We start from the raw sequence: 20,396 nt of genomic DNA on the forward strand, positions 1-20,396 counted from the left end.
GCCGGGCTTTCTGTTTCTTCTCTTAATTTGTGTAGGTCAACGAATTTGTCTGTTTCATCTCGGATTTTACTGGCATGAGCTTTTACCTAACTCCGTGTTGTCTTTTTCACGTCTGTAGGATCTGTGGTGGTGTGGTGGTGTGGGGCAGAGCGTGTCGTGTGTGAGCTTGTTTAGATTCCCAGGGAGTATCCCTTCAACTTTCTTCCTGTAGGGCACCTCCCTGTCTGAGAACCTCACAGGAAGAAAAGGCTGGATTCACAATCAACGTTTTGTCTGTGGACATGTCTGCGTGTTCATTGTTTTTTGTTTGTTGCACTGTCTCTGGCCATGTGTACACTTTTTTTGATGATATATAGAGCCCATTGGAGAAGGAAGTCACCCTGCTGAACAAGATTGTATTTAATCATTTTTAAGATTGATTTATTGGGCCTGGCATTAGGGCATGCTGTAGATAAAGCTGTCACCTGCCACATCAGTGTCCCATATGAGTATCGATTTGGGTCCTGGCTGCTCCACTTCTGATCCACCTCCCTGGTAATGGCCTGCAAAAGCAGCAGAAGATGGTCCAAATGTTTGGCCTTTCCACCCACATGGGAGACCCAGATGAAGCTCCTGACTCCTGTCTTTGTCCTGGTCCAGTGCTGGCTGTTGTGGTCATCTGGGGACTGAACCCGTGGATAGAAGATCTCTTGCTATTTGTCTCTCTGTCTCTCTCTCTCTCTCTCTCTCTAACTCTGCCTTTCTAATAATAATAATAATAATAATAAGATAATAAAATATATAAATGGAGATATAACATTCATTTGAAAGGCTGCAGTGAGGAACAGGGTGAAATATGAGAGGCAGATTGACAGAGAGGGTGAGACTGGTTCCATCTACAGGTTCACTGCCTCAGATTGCAGTTATGGCTTGAAGTGGTCCAACCGCAAGCCAGAAAGTCAGATAATCCATCCTGGTCTCCGAAGTGGGTGGCAGGGACCCAAATACTTGGCCATTTTCTACTTTCCCAGGCACATTAGCAGTAACTAGGGTCAGAAGCAGGATGTCTGACTCGAAGCTGCTCTCTGAGAGGAGTGTGGGTGTCAACCAGCAGCTCAGCCCAGTGTACCGGGGCACCTGCCCCAGCTGAGCAGATTACATCTGTTCTCGGCAATGCACTTCACATAACCGGTGCAGATCAACATTGAGGTGTGGTTCTTTGAGACGTATTTGGTTGTTCTCTAGTTCCCTGTGAATAGTCATTGTGATTTTGCTTTTCTAGATTAGCAGAGTCAGTTACCATCCTCTGTGTGCTTTCTTGGCCAGAAATTTCGTTGCCATCATTTCACCGCTTTTTTTTTTTTTTTTTTTTAATCTTTCTTGGTATATCAGGTTTTTTTACTTTGATTTATTTCAACGATTTATTTATTTGAAAAACAGAGTGATAGAGGAAGACAGCATATCTCCCTTCACTGATTTCACTCTCAACCCAGCAGTTGAGGCTGGGTCAGGCTGATGAATCGAGAACTCAGTCTGGGTCTCCAGTGTAGGTGACAGGGACCCAACTCATTTAGCCATCGGTTCTTTCAGGGTGTGCATTAGTAGGAAGCTGGATCATAATTGGAGTAGCTGGACTTGAGCTCAGACTCTCCTATCTGGGATTTGGGCATCTCAAGTGCTGCCTTAATTTCTTGTGCAGAACACCCACCCCGGGTTCATCCACTTTAAAAAAAAAAAAAAAAAAGGTATAATTCATTTCTCATCTAGCACAAAACTTTTTTCTTTACTTTCCAATATAGCAGCCACTAGCCCATGTAGTTATTTATACTTAAACAGTTGAAATTATAGGGAGTTCTGTTGGACATTGCTGGTTAGTGTTGTGTCTAAAATAAAGAACAGATGGTGGAGGCTGGCGTTTTGGCATAGTGTTTTGGCATTGCTGCCTGTGACACTGGCATGCTTTATATGCGCTGGTTTGAGTCCTGGCTGCTCCACTTCTGATTCAGATCCCTGCTAATGTGCCTGCGAAAACAGTGGAGGATGCCCAAATACTTGGGCTCCTGCACCCACATAAGTGACCTTGAAGAAGCTCTTGGCTTCACCCTGGCCCAGACCTGGCCTTGGTGGCCTTTTGGGGAGTTAACCAGTGGATGTAGGATCTTTTTCTCTGTAATTGCCTTTCAAATAAATAAAAGTAAATCTTAAAAAAAATATATGGCAAAAAACCAGACGACATCCTGTTCAAACACCAATCTCGTGATCTCCACTTTCTCATTTGCAGACCCACCTATGCTGCTATGTCACCGTTCAACTCATTACTTACTATGCTGTGATTTCTTTCTTTTAAATATGTATTTATTTGAAAGGCAGAGTTACAGAGAAATAGATAGGGAGATAAAGCGATCTTTCATCCACTGGTTCACTCCCTTATGGCCACAATGGTTGGGGTTAAGCCAAGCTGAAACCAGGAGCCTGTAACATTATCCATGTCTCTCACATGGCTTGTGGAGTCCCAAACACTTGGACCATCCCATGCTGCTTTCCCAGGAGCAAAAACAGGGAGTTAAATTAGAAGTGGAGCAGCTTGGCCTTGAATTGGAGCTCAGATGGGATGCTGGTGTTGGAGGCGGCTGCTTAACCTGCTGCACCACATCATCCGCTGCTGAGCTCCGTGATTTCTGATCTCTCTTGACCCTTTGATGCCACTTTACTTTTGCTCTTGCCATTCTTCTGCCTAGAATTTTCCCCACCCTAAAAAATGTGGCCCCTCCATTGGGTCAGTTTGTCTGTCATTTGTATTTTATTTTATTTATTTTTAGGTTAATTTTTTTAAGATTTACTTAGTTGAAAGATAGTTATTTATAGAGAGAGGAGAGACAGTCATAGAAATCTTCCATCTGGGCCGGCGCCGCGGCTAACTAGGCTAATCCTCCGCCTTGCGGCGCCGGCACACTGGGTTCTAGTCCCGGTAGGGGCACCGATCCTGTCCCGGTTGCCCCTCTTCCAGGCCAGCTCTCTGCTGTGGCCAGGGAGTGCAGTGGAGGATGGCCCAAGCCCTTGGGCCCTGCACCCCATGGGAGACCAGGATAAACACCTGGCTCCTGTCATCGGATCAGCGCGGTGCGCCGGCCGCAGCGCACCTACCGCGGCGGCCATTGGAGGGTGAACCAACGGCAAAAGGAAGACCTTTCTCTCTGTCTCTCTCTCACTGTCCACTCTGCCTGTCAAAAAAAAAAAAAAGAAAAAGAAAGAGAAAAAGAAATCTTCGATCTGTTGGTTCTCTCCCCAGATGATCAGTGGCCAGGATGGGTCAGGCTGAAGCCAGGAGCTTCATCCAGGTGTCTCATGTGGGACACAGGGGTCCAAAGACTTGAGCCAACCTCTAATGCTTTTTTTAGGCCATTAGTGGGCACTGGATCAGAAGTGGAGCAGCTGAGACAGAAACCGGCGTTTATATGGAATGCTGGCATTGCAGGTGGTGGCTTAACCTGTTACATCAAAGTGTTGGCTCCTGCCATTTTTGTTTGTAAAGTGATTTTCTTTCTTTAATTTTTTTTTAAAAAGATTTATTTATTTATTTATTTATTTGAAAGTCAGAGTTACACAGAGAGAGGAGAGGCAGAGAGAGAGGTCTTCCATCCACTGGTTCACTCCCCAATTGGCCATAGTGGCCGGAGCTGCGCCTATCCAAAGCCAGGAGCTTCTTCCAGGTCTCCCACGTGGGTGCAGGGGCCCAAGGACTTGGGTCATCTTCTACTGCTTTCTTAGGCCATAGCGGAAAGCTGGATTGAAAGAGGAGCAACTGGGACTAGAGCCAGCGCCCATATGGGATGCCGGCGCTTCAGGCCAGGGCGTTAACCCACAGCACCACAGTGCCAGCCCTGTGAAGTGATTTTCAAAGTGGAACTATTCCTCAGGTCTGATAGGTGCTATTTCCTTTTCTCTTTTCCTGTTTCCCATGCCTTTTATCCGTTGTATTTTGAGAAGCCTTCTTTAGATGTCAGGGGTTTGTACTGTTTAGTGTTTAGCTGGATCAGAAGTGGAGCAGCCAGGTCTTGAACTGGCGCCCATATGGGGTGCCAGCGCTTCTGGCCAGGGTGTTAACCTGATGTGCCACAGCGCCGGCCCCATATATATGTATATATCTTTAATGATTTCATTTCTTTATTTGAAAGTCAGTTACAGAGAGAGGGAGAGTGTGTTTTTGTTTACTTCTCCAGTTACTGAATCTGGTTTATAAGAATGTCAGCTCCCTGCAAATAATAAATATAGTTTTTTGAATTGCCTCTCTCTTTATTAAAAAGAGTAATTTATGTACTTTATGTGGTGGTTAGAGGTGCTTTGAATGTCATTTAGAGAACTGTAATTCTGTAGGTTCACTTACTGTGTCCTCTGTTCCTTGTAGAATGGACATGGCGGTGACCGCAGTCAGCAGACACTGGACAGTAAGTACGGTAGCTGCTGTTCCTGTCTCGGCTGGGACAGCCCCAACAGAGAAAGAGCGTGGCTGAGGTGGTGGCAAACACACCAGCTGTCCAATAGCCAATCCTGACAGATGAGCCCTTTTATGTTTTCCCTGCTAACTGCTTTTGCCTGTCATTAGTAGAGGAGCTAGCTTCACTGGTTAATATAAACCAAAGTGTTTCTGGGACAGGGTTAAGATTGGTTTTGTTATTAATTTGAAAGCAGAACAACAGAGAAGAGGGAGAGACACAGAAAGATCTTCCTTCCAGCTCCTGTTTGATGCTCAAATGCCTTGTCTGTGATAGTAGTGCTTTCCTATCATGATTCAGTAAAGCAAATGCGTATCCACCATTCGGAATGGAATCCAGAAAGACTTTGGTTTAATTAACATTTTGGGAGCGTGGATATGAGGCTTTGGCAGACCAGGAGGGAACCTTGGCTGGAGTGGAAGTGACGAGTTTGGAGCGCCAGGATCTTGTTTTGGCATTGATGTCATGGCTGGCTTGCCATTGTCACATGGAGATACCTTGGCAGCTCTGAGCTTGTTGGATGATGGGAACTTCTCGTAGTAGAAAGTTGTTTCTGTTCAGGCCTGGGGTGAAGAGTGCGTACAGATGTCCTACACTGCTCAGGTACCAAATGAGGCAGGAAGTATTTGGAAAGCAGTGTTCGCATAAGAGATTTTTACTCCCCTCTTGCTCTTCCCCTCCCATCCCCCCTCCCGCAGTGAGGGAGGCCTGTGGTAGACCTGCTAGGCCATTCCCATGACCCAGGGAGTGCATTGAGGGAGGGTGGGGGTGTCTTAGTTTTGGGCAGGGTCCGTCTTGGATGTCCTAGTCTGGGTTACGTGAGAACAGGTTCCACCTCTGGAGTAGACTTCATGGAAAGCAGGCCGGGTGAGTGGCAGGCCCGTAGGAAGTGACACGGCTATGTGGCGAGCCTGTTGCTGCCTTGGATGAGGGTGCTTCCCTGTGAGCTGTAGGCTTCCTGCAGCAGAGTGAGATTGCTCCTCGGCAAAGACAATGATGTTTCAATCCAAGCACATATCTGAGATGTACGTGTGGAGAGCAGTAAACTGAGTCTTTCCCGGAGCTGCGGCGGATGGTGTCGCTGTGTGCATGCTGAAGCTCAGAGCTTGACCGTACTCTAACCTATCAGTCTCTCTTCCTCTCGGGGGACTGCCAAAGGCCCAGATGTGTGAGGTGGGACAAGCAAGTGTGTGAGCAGCACAGCTCGGTTTCTGATTATGAATGAGTCAGAGCCCTTGGTTGAGACTTGCTCGTCCAGCAGAGGAAGGGCAGTTGCTGACATGCTGTGGGCATTCCCTGGGAAGTCACCGCCCGCTTTTTAACTGAGCCTGACAAGGGACTGAGCGTATTTCGGGTACTCAGGATCGGTTCTGGTGCTAACCAGATCTGTTTCTTACAGCTGCTTCATCCGTTCCGGCTCCAAAGACGACCGACGCTCCCTCCGCCCTCCCAGCTGTGGGCCCCCTGCCCAGCACCACTGTACCTTCCAACTCCCAGCACACTGCCACTCTGCCCTCCTTGTCCCAGCCTGGCGACCTGCCCGGCAGCCCTCTCTCTCAGCTTAGCAGGTACGGGGAAGATGTGGCCCCAGCATGAGCAGTACCTGGGGCCACGTCCTGGGGCCCCTAGAGCAGCTCGATCCCACGAGCAGAACGTGCTGTTGCCCGTGGCCCCGTGTCCTGGGCTTTCCCATGGCTCATTTTGCCCAAGCTCGGTCTTAGAACTCCAGATGTCAGACTTCCCTGCTCTGAAGGCCCTTGCCAGCATGCAGCACTGGGCCCCTGGGAAGAAGGTGGGGACAGAAGCTCCCTGTCACTCTTCCTAGACCTCAGGCGGGCACCCGGAGCCTCGGCTCTCCTTCCAGCTCTGGGTCTGTGTCACTGCAACGGGGCGTGCCCGCGCAGTTGACTTTCTGAAGAGGAGTCCACTTCGCACCTGCCCTGGCCGAGGGAAGTGACTAGAGCAGTGGGGTAGGGTGCTGGCTTCCTCTGCCTGCCTCCTCAGTCTGGGGTTTGAACTCTGTTCTTTTGGGGAATCAGGCACTGACTCTGGCCTGCTGGGTTCAGCGTAGAATGTAGAACTTGCTTCCCTACCCCAGATTGAGTGGTGTCTCCAGACAGCAGAGTTCTTAGAGCAGCCCAGTGCGTCCTCGTTGCAGTCTGAGGAAACACGCGGTGTTAGGACTGACGCTGGCTCTGGTGCTTTTCCAGGCCGCGATGTGCCCGATCTCCTGGAGAGTGACCCTCACCCTCCGGGGCATCTCCGACCATCAGGACCGCAGTGGGAATCATTGGAACCGGGGACCTCCCTAGGGCTAGGGACAAGCTTGCAGCCGGCCCTGCACACGCGTGGTGACAGGCCGTGCTCTGTTTTGTCTTCTAGTTCCCTCTCTACTCATCAGAGCAGCCTGTCCTCGCACGCCGCCCTCCCCGCGAGCACGTCCCACACAGTAAGTTTTCAGCCCCTCGCCCTGGTCAGCCCCTTGCTGCAGTGGGGGCTGTGGTGCTAAGTATCCGGGCCGGCCTCCTGTTTGCTGGGGGAAATGCCGTGACGTGGGCAGTTGGTTGAGTTGCTGATTGTGGGGTGCTGTGCGGGACACGCTGTTGCTTGCATCTGGGGCTCCTTTTCAGAGCTGTGCCCCAGCCCTGCCGTGTCGTGGGCGGGGGAGCTGGAGAGCTTCCTCCTGAGAACTGGCTGCACGCTTGGTTCTCTCCCTCTGGGGGAGACTTTGTCACGTTAAGGCATTTGAAAACTTACTGGAGAAGAGTGGGTTCCTTGCTGATTCCGGCTTGGGCTCCACCAAAGACCAAGTCAGAGAGAACCGCCCTGAGGAGGCGGCTGTCTCTGTGGAGACCTCACAGACAGCGCCTCAGCAGCAGAGGCCGCGCTGAGCGCGCTGACCTGCCAAAGAGCCGAGTGGCAGGCGCGTGGCCATGCAGCTCACCTGAGCCCCGTGTGGCTTCCCACGTGTCCCTCGTGCTGCACTCCGTGTCTCGGCAGAGAACTCCGTGTCACATGACCCACACTGCCGCATCCAGGATGGTCCACTGGGTCCTGTACTTTGTCATTGTGGCAGCCTTGTTACCTGCCAGTACATTCACGGGATTAAATATTCTAACAAGATGAATATTGGAAAGTTTGTCTCTCACCTGCTGAGTTCTTCCCCTGTACTTTTTTTAATTCTTTGAGCACTTTTAAAAATCTGTCCATAAAAAAGAAAATCAAAGGCCAGCCTTACGCCACTTGCCACGCCAGCATCCCAGATCAAGTGCCCATTCAAGTCCCAGCCGCTCCATTCTGCATCCGGCTTCTTGCTGATGCATCTGGGGAGGCAGCGGAAGATGGCCCTGCACCCACGTGGGAGACAGGAGAGTTACAGCCTCTGTCTTGGCCTTGCTCAGCCTCCAGCTGTCACGGCCAGTGGAGAGGGAGTCTGTGGATGGAGGATCTGTCTCTGCCCTTCAGACCGGATCCTGCTATTTCAGCAGTCCTCCATCGGGAGCGTTTTCTCACTGTTGATGGTACAGACACTGTTGCATGTATTTCACGTGGACAGCTGTGTTGGAGGCTAATTCCTGGCTGTGAGATTACAAGGCACTTGTGTGCAGTTGGCCCCACATCATGATGTTGACCTGTGTGCCACCCACTGGCCGTGAGTGGCATGTCCTGGGTCTCCACAGCGCCTCCCGGTGTTATCAAAGATGCATCCTTGCCTGGTATGCTAGGAGACAGTGACTTGCCCATGGCATTTTCAGTTGAATGTCTATTTGAAAATTTAGATTCCTTTTTAAAATTTATTTGAAAGGCATAGAGAAAAAGATGGACACAGAGAGACTTTCCATCCAGTCATTCATTTCTCAAATGTGTGGAAGGCGTGGTATGGGCCAGGCTGAAGCCAGGAGCCTAGAGCTCATCTGGGACTCCTGTGTGGGTGGCAAGGACATAACTACTTGGGTCATCTGCTGCTTCCCCAGGTGCACAGTAACAGGAAGCTGTATTGGAATCAAAAGACGTGAATCTAGGTACTACAATTTGGGAGGCAGGTGTCCCATGTGGCGTTTTACCCAAGGCACCGAACACTTGTCACACACACACACACACACACACGTATGTTAGGAAGCCTTTTTCCTGGAGGTACCAGTGTTTTTTTTAGATTTGTTCTAGAATTTGCTTGTTTGGGGCAGATATATTCCTGTCCTTCGTAGTCTGTCCCAGTGGGAGCTCCAACTCCCCAAGTTCCTCTCAGCAAGTCAACCGCCAGGCCTCCGGCAGGCACCTCTTAGATGGATGTGGGCGCCCGTTTTCCCTTCTCTGGCTCTGAGCTCTTGAGGGTCAGTGGCAGGTGGTCTTGGGTGAGAAATCTGGCTCCTGCCAAGACTTAGGTGGCCTAGGCCCAGGTGTGTGCATGCGTGTGTGTATGCACACACCCCCTCCCATTTTCTGTGTTGAAGACTGAGTCCCTGGTAGTTTTAGGGAACCAAGCTCTCAGCTGTCTTTGCCCTGATGAGCCTGTTTTGGATGTTAGAGCCCTAACAGCAGTGCTTCCATGGGCAGGGATGGCTGCGAGACAGGATGGCCGGAGTTGGAGCGCTGGGCCCCTTTCCTTTTTCCTGAGGCCATCCTTTAGGAGTTTCTTCTTCTGTGATTTTACACCTGCTGGTTTGGAGACTGGTGTTGGTCTTACTGAGCTGTCTGCGACTTGCTCGGGTCTTCCTTCGACCCAAATGTGTCCCTCCTGCACCTTCTCCCTCAATGCTGGAAGTCCAGATGGTGCTGCTGGCCTGGATTCCTGGGACCGAGGGCCTTACAGAGCGTGCTGCTGGGTTATATACCCTTTGTCCCAGGTGGCTCTTGGTGGGTAGGCCAATTTGAGCCAGGCCTTCCAGCTAGGCCCTTGTGGGGCATTGGTGGCCCGAAAGGTATTAGCAGGTGTTGGAGCAAGGCCTCTTACCCTCATATGGCTTCCAGGCTGGGTAGCCAAAGAAGCTCAATTGAAAGAAATTCCCAAAAGTGTCTGACTTGGGCTGGGCTGGCTGTGGCCCTGTGGTCAACTCTTAGGAGACTGTTTGCTTTTCCAGGAGATGGATTCTTGTCCTATATTATTTGAAAGAGTTAGAGAGAGAGGTCTTCCATCCACTGGTTCAGTTCCCAAATGACCACAATGGTCAGAGCTGAGCCAGGGAACCTCTTCTGGGTCTCCCACGTGGGTGCAAGACCCCAAGGACTTGGGCCATCTTCTACTGCTTTCCCAGGACACAGCAGAGAGCTGGATCGGAAGTGGAGCAGCAGGGATCCAAACCGGCCTCCACAGCGCTGGCGCCCCAGAGCTCAGTTTTAATCTGCATATTCAGCATCTGAACCCCATCCTGACGGCCAAAGCTAGCAGCGTTTCAAGGAGCCACACCTCAGTCACCACCTAGTTGAAATGGCACCTGCCAAAAGCTTGGCCAGGCTCTTCCAGCCCCTCCCCTGTCTCCAGCATGTTTGTTTTTGTTTGTTTTGCCAGCATGCTGGTGTGGAGAGTGCCGCTCCCCTCCCATCCCCAGCCACCTTCTCAGCGGCAGCCACCTCCGCCTCGAACACCACGACCTCAGGAGCCAGCCTGCCCAGTAGCGTGAACACAGCCAGCGGCCTCTGCCTGGGCGGGAGCACTGTGAGCACGCCCGGCAGCGCCAGGGCCGCGCCCTTGGTGACCTCAGGTAGGTGCCGCGCGGGCCTTTCCTGTTCCCTGCACCTGCACTCTGAGTGCTTGGCTTGCAGGGAGTGGTCCCCGGGGCTGGCCGCAGAAGCATGGCAGCCAGCGTTCAGGCCCTCCATCGCCCCACTTGCTTTTCCGGCAGCCTCGGGCTGGATCCTTCACAGCCCTGTGCGGGACCGTGGCTCTGTCTTCTGGGCGGGCTCCTGTTGGGCAGGAGTGGGGGCAGCCTTCATGCTTCCGGCTCCCTACACTTTGTTGTCCTTGTTCAAACTCTGGAGCAGAGCTGACACAGTGATTTAGAGGCTCTTTCTGGCCACCTCTGTGTCCAATGCTCAGCCAGAGCCAGGCCGTCTGTGTGGCCGAGCAGACCGAGCCCGCCTTGGCGTTGACGACCCCTGCTGGCCTGCATGCCCCCCCCCACCCCCCCACCCCCCGCCGCTCCTGTCATGGGGTCCAATTCTCCGCCTCGTGCTTGCGCTCAGTCCAGTGTGGCCATCAGGCGTTGTGAAGGAGGGTGCTTTTCCCTGGGCACGGAGCCCTCTGCGGCTGAAACATCCTGAAAACGCAGGCGTGCGCTTTGTGTCTGCTGGGGCCACGCCACGCCCCGCCCCATGGCATCTCCCACCACTGCCTGCCCCTGTCCAGAGGGGGGGGAGCTCAGTACCTGTGGCTCCTCCCAGGGAGGCGGGCGCTCGGTACCTGTGGCTCCTCCCAGAGAGGCGGGCGCTCGGTACCTGTGGCTCCTCCCAGAGAGGTGGCTCGCTCTGAGCCGGCCGCTTTACTCTTTGGTCTCCCTGCAGGCAAGCCACCCCCAAACTTACCCCAGGGGGTGCCGCCTCTGCTGCACAGCCAGTACCTCGTGGGCCCTGGAGGACTGCTTCCTGCCTACCCGGTGAGCCCACCCCCGGTCCCAGCTCGCCAGGCTCCTGGGAGGGAGGTCAGGGAATGTCCACCTCTCCTTCAGTCGGCTCTGCCTGGTCCTCCTCCATCTAACCTCCAAACAAGGTTTTCCCACGGCAGCTCATCCTAGTCCTGTTCCTGGGGGGGGGGGGGGGGGGTGTCCCATTCCCCTGCCCCTGCCCCTTATTTGGGTACCCAGATGGGCCTGGGTTCCTGACGTGCCCTTCCTGGTCCTCACGCAGATCTATGGCTACGATGAGCTCCAGATGCTGCAGTCCCGGCTGCCAGTGGTGAGTGGAGCTGCGTGGCAGGGTTAGTGGGGATTCAGACGCACGCTGGCCCTCGCTGCTGCCCTGCCTGGCTCGGATCCTCGCCCAGCTCCACTGTGCTCCACCTTTGAGAAGCTTGTTTCTATTGGGAGGTTTTGCCAAGGGCAAACCTGGCCTTGGCCATGCCCCGTACTGAATGTAGGTCCGTCCCCCCTCCCCTACTGATGGAAAAGCCGCGTGACACCAGGAAGGCAGGCTGCTTACTTGGCCCTGGAATTTTTTCACGCCTGCCTCCTGGAGGATGTTGGGGTGAGGCGGCCTGGGGTCGCTCCTCTGCCCCAGCTGAGTGGCTGGCTGGAGCGGGCAGTCTGTAAGGAGTCTCTTGAGTCTTCCTGGTGGTTGCAGCCTCACTGATGTTGGGGTTCAGACTCTTCCTACCCACATGGGGTCCCGGGCCAGCCACAGCAACAGGATCGTGGAACAGAGGAGGGGAAAGCAGGCCTGCCGGCTGCTGGGACTTGGTCCTAGACGGCTGCTGTTTGCCAGGGCATCCGTGAGCGGTGAAGTGACTTGCACACAGCTGTCCCCTGCGCGGGAGGAGTTTCTCCCCAGTGATGTGCTACCTGCCCTTCCTCACTCTTCTGCCTCCGTGCGTGCATCCCGGTGGTCTTCGGGGTGGGGGCTGCTGGCATTTCCCGCAGCACCTCCAGGGTGCCCCAGGCCCTCGGCCCTGCTCTACAGGAGGTGGCCCCGAGTACTGACCCTGGGAGCTGCGTGGTGGAATGCCAGCCCCCACATTCATGCCGCCTTTGCTCACAGGACCCCTTTTCCTTTTGTCACGTGATACTTTAAAGCAAATCTGGCCAAGTCTGCCTTTTGAGATAACGTTCCCCTTTCCCTTGTCATTTTTTTTAAATCTCTGCCATCCTTGGGCCTGGTGATGGTCTTCAGAATGTTCTTATTTTCTGTGGAAGGGCGCCCCCTTCTGGGCTTCCTCCACAGTCCTGCCTCCCACTAAGGGTTCGAGGCTGAGGGTGCTGAGGGGGGCAGAGGTAGTTGGGAGCGTCGTTCGCTGCCGGGAAGCCTGTGTGAGTGATGGCCCACTGCTGGCTACAGGTCCAGGACAGACCAAGAGCTTCCTCTCGACCCCTGAGGAAAGAGCATGGGTCGGGGCAGGGCTCCTTGATCTCCACCCGTGCTGTATCTGCCATCGTCCCACATGCCCTCTGCAGTGCCAGCGTGGTCCCTTGCTTGGAGCCCTTCTTACACCTGTTGCCTACCTTCTGTACCCTTTAAGCACCTCCCTGCTGAGTTTGCTGTTAGCTGCTCTTTTGAGTCTGTCACACATGAGGAGCCGGTGAACTTGGTTCAGCTTGCAGCACTCAGCAGTTGTACGAAGTGCACTTGTGCGATTGGGCCTCCGCCAGGTCTGCACACACGCCAGTGGGCACCCGTGACTTGGCACTCTCTGTGCAGCCGGGCTGGGCGTGTGGCAAGGTCATTCACTGACTGAGCCTCCCTGGTCTTTCCTAGGATTACTACGGAATTCCCTTTGCCGCCCCCACAGCCCTCGCCAGCCGAGACGGGAGTTTAGCTAATAATCCGTATTCAGGTTAGTCGGCTCCGTGGCTGAGCTGCGGGAAGTGGGGGCCTGGTCTGTGTCTGAGCCTGCAGTCTGGAAATCGGCCTAGAAGGGCTGAGCGCGCTCAGCTGCCGCACGTGAGCCGGCAGCCAGCCCCGTTCTGGCGGCAGCTATCAGTCCTGCTCGCGCCCCGGCTGGATAAGGGGCAGCGGACCAAGTCAGTGCCCCTTTCTCCTAGGTGATGTCACAAAGTTTGGCCGAGGTGACTCTGCTTCCCCTGCGCCCCCCACCACGCTAGCTCAGCCCCAGCAGGGCCAGTCCCAGACCCACCACACAGCGCAGCAGCCTTTTCTGAATCCTGCGCTGCCGCCTGGCTACAGCTATACTGGCCTCCCCTACTACACGGGCGTGCCCAGTGCCTTCCAGTATGGGCCCACCATGTTTGTGAGTATTAGCCGGTGCGCGATGAAGTCCGAAACTTGGGACCTCTGTTCCAGTCATGAGGCACATTAGTGGGGTGGGGTGGGCTGAGTTGGGAGAGCCCTCAGGAACCGTTTGGTCCAGGAGGGGCTACTTTCCCCTTCTGTTTTAAGGTCTGGCATGTGTTAAACAAATGCAGACATGGGTCCCACTGGGTATACTTGTCACCTGATGCCAGGTGCTGAGGCAGAGGGGTCCTCATCTCGTTCCTGCACTAACACGTCCCCTGCTTGCTCCTCCAGGTCCCTCCAGCGTCGGCCAAGCAGCATGGTGTGAACCTCAGCACCCCCAGCACCCCCTTCCAGCAAGCTGGTGGTTATGGCCAGCACAGCTACGGCACAGGTGAAGGGAGCTCTTGGCAGGGAGAGTTACAGGGCTTGGGGGACACGCTGGCCGGGCTCACACATGCCCGGTGTTCTGTAACGCTAGGTTATGACGACCTGGCCCAGGGGACGGCGGCGGGAGACTACCCTAAGGCTGGCTATGGTGGATCACCGCAGGCTCCCAGCAAGTCTGCAGGTTCTGGGTCTGGCAAAGGTAGTGTTTGCCCCTCATTTCCAAGACCTGATGCCCTCACAGGCAGAGCTACCCCAAGACTGCCCCTGGAGGTGGGGGAGCCTGGAGCCGCATGCAGTGCTGTGGGAAACCGCTGCTTTTCCTCCTAGGGGTCTCAGTGTCTTCAAGCACCACTGGCCTCCCCGATATGTCCGCTTCTGTGTACAACAAGACTCAGGTGAGGGAGGATGAAGGTGGGGAAGTAGCCGGTGGGAGGCACAGCCCACCCTGACTGTCACCATTGTTTCCTTTACACTGCAGACGTTTGACAAGCAGGGATTTCATGCAGGGACCCCTCCACCTTTCAACCTGCCCTCAGCCTTAGGCTCCACCGGGCCCCTGGCCCCTGGGGCAGCCCCTGGCTATGCGCCCCCACCTTTCCTGCACATCTTGCCGCCCCACCAGCAGCCTCACTCCCAGCTGCTGCACCACCACCTTCCGCAGGACGCCCAGGTGAGCAGTGATGGAGGCAGCCACCCTGCCCTGGGCCATGGATTCTGTTCCAGCCCTGACAGCCTTCTCTCCTCTCCCTCCCTCCCCAGAGTGGCTCGGGTCAGCGCAGCCAGCCCAGCTCCCTGCAGCCCAAGTCTCAAGCCTCCAAACCCACCTACGGCAACTCTCCATACTGGACAAACTGAACCTGAAGACGGGTGGGCTGGGGTAGGGCTTCCCTACATGGAGCACTCCTGGGAGCCCAGTGCCCTGCCTAGAACTCCTGAGACGTGTAACTGTCAGCCGGGCCTCTGGGGAGCCTGCCGCCCAGACTATTGTATGTAATGTATTTATGTATGTATTTGTAAATGTGATAGAACCTGGGAGAGCCATGCAGCTGCACAGCCCATTTTGCTCTCTCCTTCAAGCACCCGTCCTGCCTAATTTGGGCCTTCCACGTAGCTCCCCTGCCCAGTGGGGTGCTAGTTTGGGTTTCCAGGTCAGGTACCAACGAGGAATCACAACTGATCTCGCTCCCTTATAAACCGCTGTCTTCCCCTGTCATCCTTCATACCCCTGTCTTCGAGAAACTGGTCCTTTTTGTCATTGGTCTTCGTCCCTTCTGCCGAACCTGTCCAACAAAAACCTGGGCAACCTGTTAGTCTTCATCTCGAGCAGGGGCTGCTGCATCGGGCCGAGTGTGGTCCCCAGACGCTCGCCTCTCTGGTTGACCACTTTAAAAGCAGTCTGAGCTGGGGCTCCGAGACATCGAGCCAGGCAGCTCCCCTTTAGCAATCAGAGACGCTTTCGCCTCCATGAAAGCACGTCTCCAAGCAAAAGTTCCTAGTCCAGTTGTCCTAAGCCAGGGGTGACCGTTTCAGGGGTTTTATCTTGCCCAAACTCCACCTAATAAAATTCTGAGAGCATGCATGGTCTCTGTGTGGTGTTGACTGAGGGCGAAGGCAGACTGCGCGTGGTTTGTGATCTCAACAGGCTGCAAGGGCTTGAATGTGTCCTCAGAGCTAGGGCTGAACAAACCTCACATTAGCGTGCTTTTCCATAGGGCCCCGTCATCAGGAGTAAAGAAGTTATCTTTATCAACCAAATACAATCTTGATTGGCAGTCGGGCTGGATCGAACAGATAACTTGAGTCTGCATATTATAAATACCTGCTCAAAGTTCCAACCAACCAATCATTCCCTTCTGGGCAGGCCGGCCGGCCAGAGTGTGCTGTCAAGCAGGAGACAGATGCTCTCTGACCTGGCTCAGGCTCAGGGCCTGAATCACCACTTCAGGGCCACTCACTGCTATCAGAGTTTGTGGTAACACAGCTGAGGTTAGGACCTGCTTAGGATAAAGGGCAGATGCTCACAAGTGAAGTGAGAAAAGGGAGGGACTTTTTATCCCGCACTGTGACGTTAGGAACACAAATGACAACTGTACTCTTATTTCAGAATCAACTGTAGCAAATGGCCATGTCTTTCAGAACCATCCTTAAAAGCTTGTAAGGACTGGAGATGGCTATTTTCCAGGCAGGAAAGCCAGGAGTTCTCGTTTGGCGGGGGGGGGGGGGGGGGGGGGGGGGGGGGAGAATTACTGTAATTCTTCAGCCAGTCCTGGGCAGCAGTGAAATCTTGAAACCACCTTTTAATTTTAACACAGGGAAAAAATGAAGAGGGTCATCCCATGGGGAAGTAGCAATACAGGTATATTTTATTTCACATTTTATTAGTAGACAGATGGGCAGAAAAAGACAAAATAAACCACTAAAGGGGAAGTCAACACAAAATGCATCAGATAATCTTTTCTCATAAGTTAAACTGAAGAAAAAACATCTACAATTTCAGCTAAGAAAACTATTAAAGTCAAATGCTGTCCTGCTGGTTTCAGAGTAGTTGAAAATTGCGTCTGGATCATTGTAGTTGTAAATGTAAACCTTGTTTATCAGGATGGGAGGGGTGGAGAGTTAATTTTCAGCACAGAACTATACATTTCCCCCTTCCAATGTCTTGCTATGCGTGCCCCAAACATAAGGAAACCAGCAAGTAAAGAAGCAATTGCCAGGGAAAGGAAAGGAAAGGAAGGAACTACAAAAACATGTGTCTAGTAGAAAAGAACTCCGGAATGATAAGAAAAAGAGGGGGAAGACTTTTGAGAGAAGCAGCAACGGAATCATGATATTGTGTTATGCTTTCTCCACCCGCCTCAGAAGACACGGAAATGAAGAGCATCCAGTGAGGCCTCAATGAGAACAAAAAATGCAGGACTTCGAGTTCATGTCATAGGAAATTCAGCACAGCTGTACTCGCCAAGGTTCCGGCTCGAGCCTGAGACCTCTACTTCCCTCCCCTCCCCCACCTAATTACTCAAGTATTTTTTGATAGACTGTACTCTCATGGACAGAACTCTGGAACCAGCATCTGGATTTTCTAGTCCAGCTACACCATCAAAATGTCTACCTGTGGCAAGTCAACATAGCCCAAGTCTCTGGAACTGATGGTACTTCTCATCAGAGGCTGACCCTGTCCTCAACACCTGAGGGGCCGTCAGAACAACTGCCACTTGGCTCTCTGGCTCCCTGAGTCAAAGTGCAACAGAGGCCAACAGGGCATGATGGGCCAGGACTGTGCAGCACAGCGCCTCCCACAATGCCAAGGTGCCCAGCTGCCCTGGGTGAGAGATGCTCTAGCGGTAAAAATGAAAGGCTTTATTTTAGGGCCCCGAGAGACTAAGACCAAGCTCTTGGCTGTAAACTTGGGAAGGGCGTAGTAGGTGATTCAGAGAGCATCGTAAGAAGCTTTGGCTCCAGAATATTTGCAGGATATCTGGAGTAGTTGGGGGATTAAAAAGCTAGTTCTGAACATCCTTCTATGAGTTTGTAGTCAGACAACCTAAGAGACTATTGCCCACACTCAGTTGCTCTGTTCCCTGAATCTGATTGGAATTAGTAGATTCAGGAATATAAGGAGCAACCCTGACTCGGTAGAGATCATCCAGGTTCAATAGTGTCCCATTAGGACCTTAGCACGTCACACATTCCCATTTAAAACAGACCAAACTTGAGAGGCCAGAGAGAGCTCTGGGAAATAGCTATGTTTGGGAAAGATTGAAGAGCGAATGAAAACCCTGAGATCAGAAAGGAAGGAGGAGCTAAGGAAGTAAAGCATCGCCTACTCTGACCATTCTAGGATTCATCCTACCCCTGTCCCCAGTCTGCCTTTTGGTTCTTTCTGAGCTATGATCTTTATAAAAAGATGACACTAGTGCACAGGGATCTTAAGTGGAAACTATAATCCTTGCTATATAGTTCTTTCCAAAAATTTTGTAGTACAGTAGTCTTCCCCAAACAGTACTGCCCTCCTATGAACTGGCATACCCCCAGAACAAACAAAATTCACCTTCAAGTTCTGAAGTTCTTGGATTGGTGAAGGCTGCTGGATATCAATTTTGATTGAAGCAGTGTATGATTGAGACCTGGGAAATCAAAGCTGAAGCAACTGCGTAGCAGGAAGGTGTCTCGGCCTCGTGTGGCTGGAAATGCCTGCAGTCGATTCCCTTGGCCCTGACAGAAAAGCCTGGGGGAAGCTCCATGCATGGTTTCTGCTTGTATTTCACAGCCAAATACATTGAAAGGGGAGAAAAATTAAGTCCAGATCACATCCAATGAAGAAAGTGAGAACCAGTCACTCATATCTCACACATCCACATTTATCACTACCAGGATAAGCAGCTCAATGAAAACCAAAATCTTAACACATGCACCTAGGATTAATACTGAGTAATTAAAAGTGGCTACTTAAAAACAAAACAAACCCCATGAGAGTGTACTGGAGGGAAGGCTTTGTTACATGTAAGACAGGGGTCTCCTCTCCCAACAGTGGGCACCAGTAGTGTTGACTTTTTCCCCAGCAGCATCAACCAACATTGGCATAGTGATTTTCTAATTGTTTCCATCACTAAAAATCCACACTCTCTAATCCCCACCTCCTCCCCACTCACCCCACCCCCTGGTGGGAAAAAAATAACCCTGCCTTTAAAATAAATAGCAACCAAGTGCTCAGTTCTATGTAAAGTATGAATATTTATTTCAGGCTTTAGATCCCAATCAATTTCAAAAAACAAAACCTAGTTCCTTTCCTCAGAGTAGCTGAGGCCTCCATGTTAGGATGGTTTCAGGGAGGCTAAAGGAGCACATTTCATGAGATTCAGACTTAGCGTCAAGTCCCTGACACCCACTGCATCCCAGCCTTAGGGAGGGAAAGAAACAAAATTCACCACCATGGGGCTGAACAAATGCGCACACACTAATGTAAATGCAGCTAAACCTTGGCAAATTTGTAAAGTTTGTTTTGTGGGTTTTTTTTTTTTTTTCCATTTTCTTTTGCTACCCAGTATATGCAGCATTTATGAACTCCAAATGGGTTCCCAGCTTAAAACACATTAAACATCTTGAAAGACTATTTAATTCTTCAAGAATCTAAAAACAGACCAAACGTGTTTTGCTGTGAACATTCTGCAGAGACGATGTGAGGTGGGAGTTTGGGTTGCTGTCATTTAAAAAAAAAAAAAGAAAAAGAAAAGAAAAAAAGAATCAATACAGTGATGGAAGGGTAAAGAATGCAAGAATTCAGACATTCTGTGGAGGGTTATTTTCTCTCCATTAAAGGTCCATAAAAAGGAGCAAACTGAGATCCATAAGGGGAGTCAGCAGGAGCTGTGTTTGTTTTCCCACCCCCTGTGAATAGGTTTTTGCTGAGGGGCCACTGCTAGGTCCCCACTTGCTCCCCTCCCTTTGGCCTGAGAAGGCAGGGCAGTACAGGGGCACAGAAGGATCGCGTCACGATTCCTCATTTCCAGAATCATCATCATCATAACAGTCGGCATCTTCCTCCTCCTCATCTTCATCATCAATGTCATCGTCGTACAAGTCGTCATAAAGCAAATCTGAGCTGTTGTCATTGGAAGGCACTTTAGTTTTGATGCAATATTCCGCCAAGGTTGTGGGGACCTTCACTCCGTCCTTTTCTGCTTCGGCCTTAGTGGCTGAAACCTGTTTCCTGAAAAGAGGATGACACAAGAATTCTCTACGGTAAGGATCAGTTTGTTTTTTTTTTAAATACCTTCATATATATATATTTTTTTTAAAGATTTGTTTATTTATTTATTTATTTATTTGACAGACAGTGGATAGTGAGAGAGACAGAGGGAAAGGTCTTCCTTTTTGCCGTTGGTTCACCCTCCAATGGCCGCCGCGGCCGGCGCATCACGCTGATCCGAAGCTTGGAGCCAGGTGCTTCTCCTGGTCTCCCATGGGGTGCAGGGCCCAAGCACTTGGGCCATCCTCCACTGCCCTCCCGGGCCATAGCAGAGAGCTGGCCTGGAAGAGGGGCAACCGGATAGAATCCGGCGCCCCAACCGGGACTAGAACCCGGTGTGCCGGCGCCACAAGGCGGAGGATTAGCCTGTTAAGCCACGGCGCCGGCCGGTAAGGATCAGTTTTGAAGATGGATCCTAAGTTAATTAAAGTTCCGTTGGACTCTGCTTTCCAAACGATACCTTGTACTGTACCAAAGGCTTTGCAGCAGGTGATGATTCAAAAATTTAGCACCTGACCACATGGGAGACCTGGATTTAAGCTCCTGGATCCTGGCTTCAGTCTGGCCCAGCTCAGGCCATTATGGCCTTTAGGGGACTAAACCAGCAGATGGAAGATGAATCTCTCTCAAATAAATAAATAAATCTTTAAAAAAGGGGGGGGGGGCTGCTGAGATAAGTGAACACAGCAGAATTTGAAGCCTGGGATCTTGAACACTTGTTAGCTAGGCAGTAGAAGATGCCCAAGTCCTTGGGCCCCTGCACCTACGTGAGATACCCAGAAGAAGCTGCTGGCTCCTGGCTTTGGATCAGCGCAGCTCCAGCCGCTGAGGCCAATTGGGGAGTGAACCATCGGATAGAAGACCTGTGTGTGTGTGTGTGTGTGTAACTCTTTCAAATAAATAAATAAATC

At 52.0% G+C, this 20,396-nt stretch overlaps 2 protein-coding genes and 1 non-coding gene across 13 annotated transcripts in view; 2 read left to right on the forward strand and 1 right to left on the reverse strand.

The window, feature by feature from the left end:
* UBAP2 (ubiquitin associated protein 2) overlaps positions 1-15,310 on the forward strand; it is a 113,950-nt gene extending 98,640 nt beyond the window's left edge. For all 11 annotated transcript variants that reach the window (XM_062208060.1, XM_062208063.1, XM_062208062.1 and 8 more), the window contains 13 exons: positions 4,385-4,424; positions 5,872-6,040; positions 6,855-6,921; positions 9,979-10,171; positions 10,971-11,062; positions 11,313-11,360; positions 12,873-12,951; positions 13,160-13,365; positions 13,644-13,743; positions 13,831-13,938; positions 14,067-14,134; positions 14,218-14,409; positions 14,499-15,310. In XM_062208060.1, the coding sequence (XP_062064044.1) occupies positions 4,385-4,424; positions 5,872-6,040; positions 6,855-6,921; positions 9,979-10,171; positions 10,971-11,062; positions 11,313-11,360; positions 12,873-12,951; positions 13,160-13,365; positions 13,644-13,743; positions 13,831-13,938; positions 14,067-14,134; positions 14,218-14,409; positions 14,499-14,594 (1,458 nt within the window). In that variant the 3' untranslated portion in view covers positions 14,595-15,310. The remainder of the gene's footprint in view (positions 1-4,384; positions 4,425-5,871; positions 6,041-6,854; positions 6,922-9,978; positions 10,172-10,970; positions 11,063-11,312; positions 11,361-12,872; positions 12,952-13,159; positions 13,366-13,643; positions 13,744-13,830; positions 13,939-14,066; positions 14,135-14,217; positions 14,410-14,498) is intronic.
* On the forward strand, positions 5,454-5,533 carry LOC133772109 (small nucleolar RNA SNORD121A). Its single transcript, XR_009867734.1, has one exon. It is a non-coding gene; the product is annotated as a small nucleolar RNA SNORD121A (small nucleolar RNA).
* Positions 15,311-16,075: 765 nt separating the features above from the next.
* The window catches only part of UBE2R2 (ubiquitin conjugating enzyme E2 R2), an 87,619-nt gene continuing 83,298 nt past the window's right edge, over positions 16,076-20,396 (reverse strand). The window contains exon 5 of the mRNA XM_062208072.1: positions 16,076-19,446. Within this exon, the coding sequence (XP_062064056.1) occupies positions 19,227-19,446 (220 nt within the window). The 3' untranslated portion in view covers positions 16,076-19,226. The remainder of the gene's footprint in view (positions 19,447-20,396) is intronic.

This window comes from Lepus europaeus, chromosome 12, assembly GCF_033115175.1.
Source record: "Lepus europaeus isolate LE1 chromosome 12, mLepTim1.pri, whole genome shotgun sequence".
Lineage (NCBI taxonomy): Eukaryota > Metazoa > Chordata > Mammalia > Lagomorpha > Leporidae > Lepus > Lepus europaeus.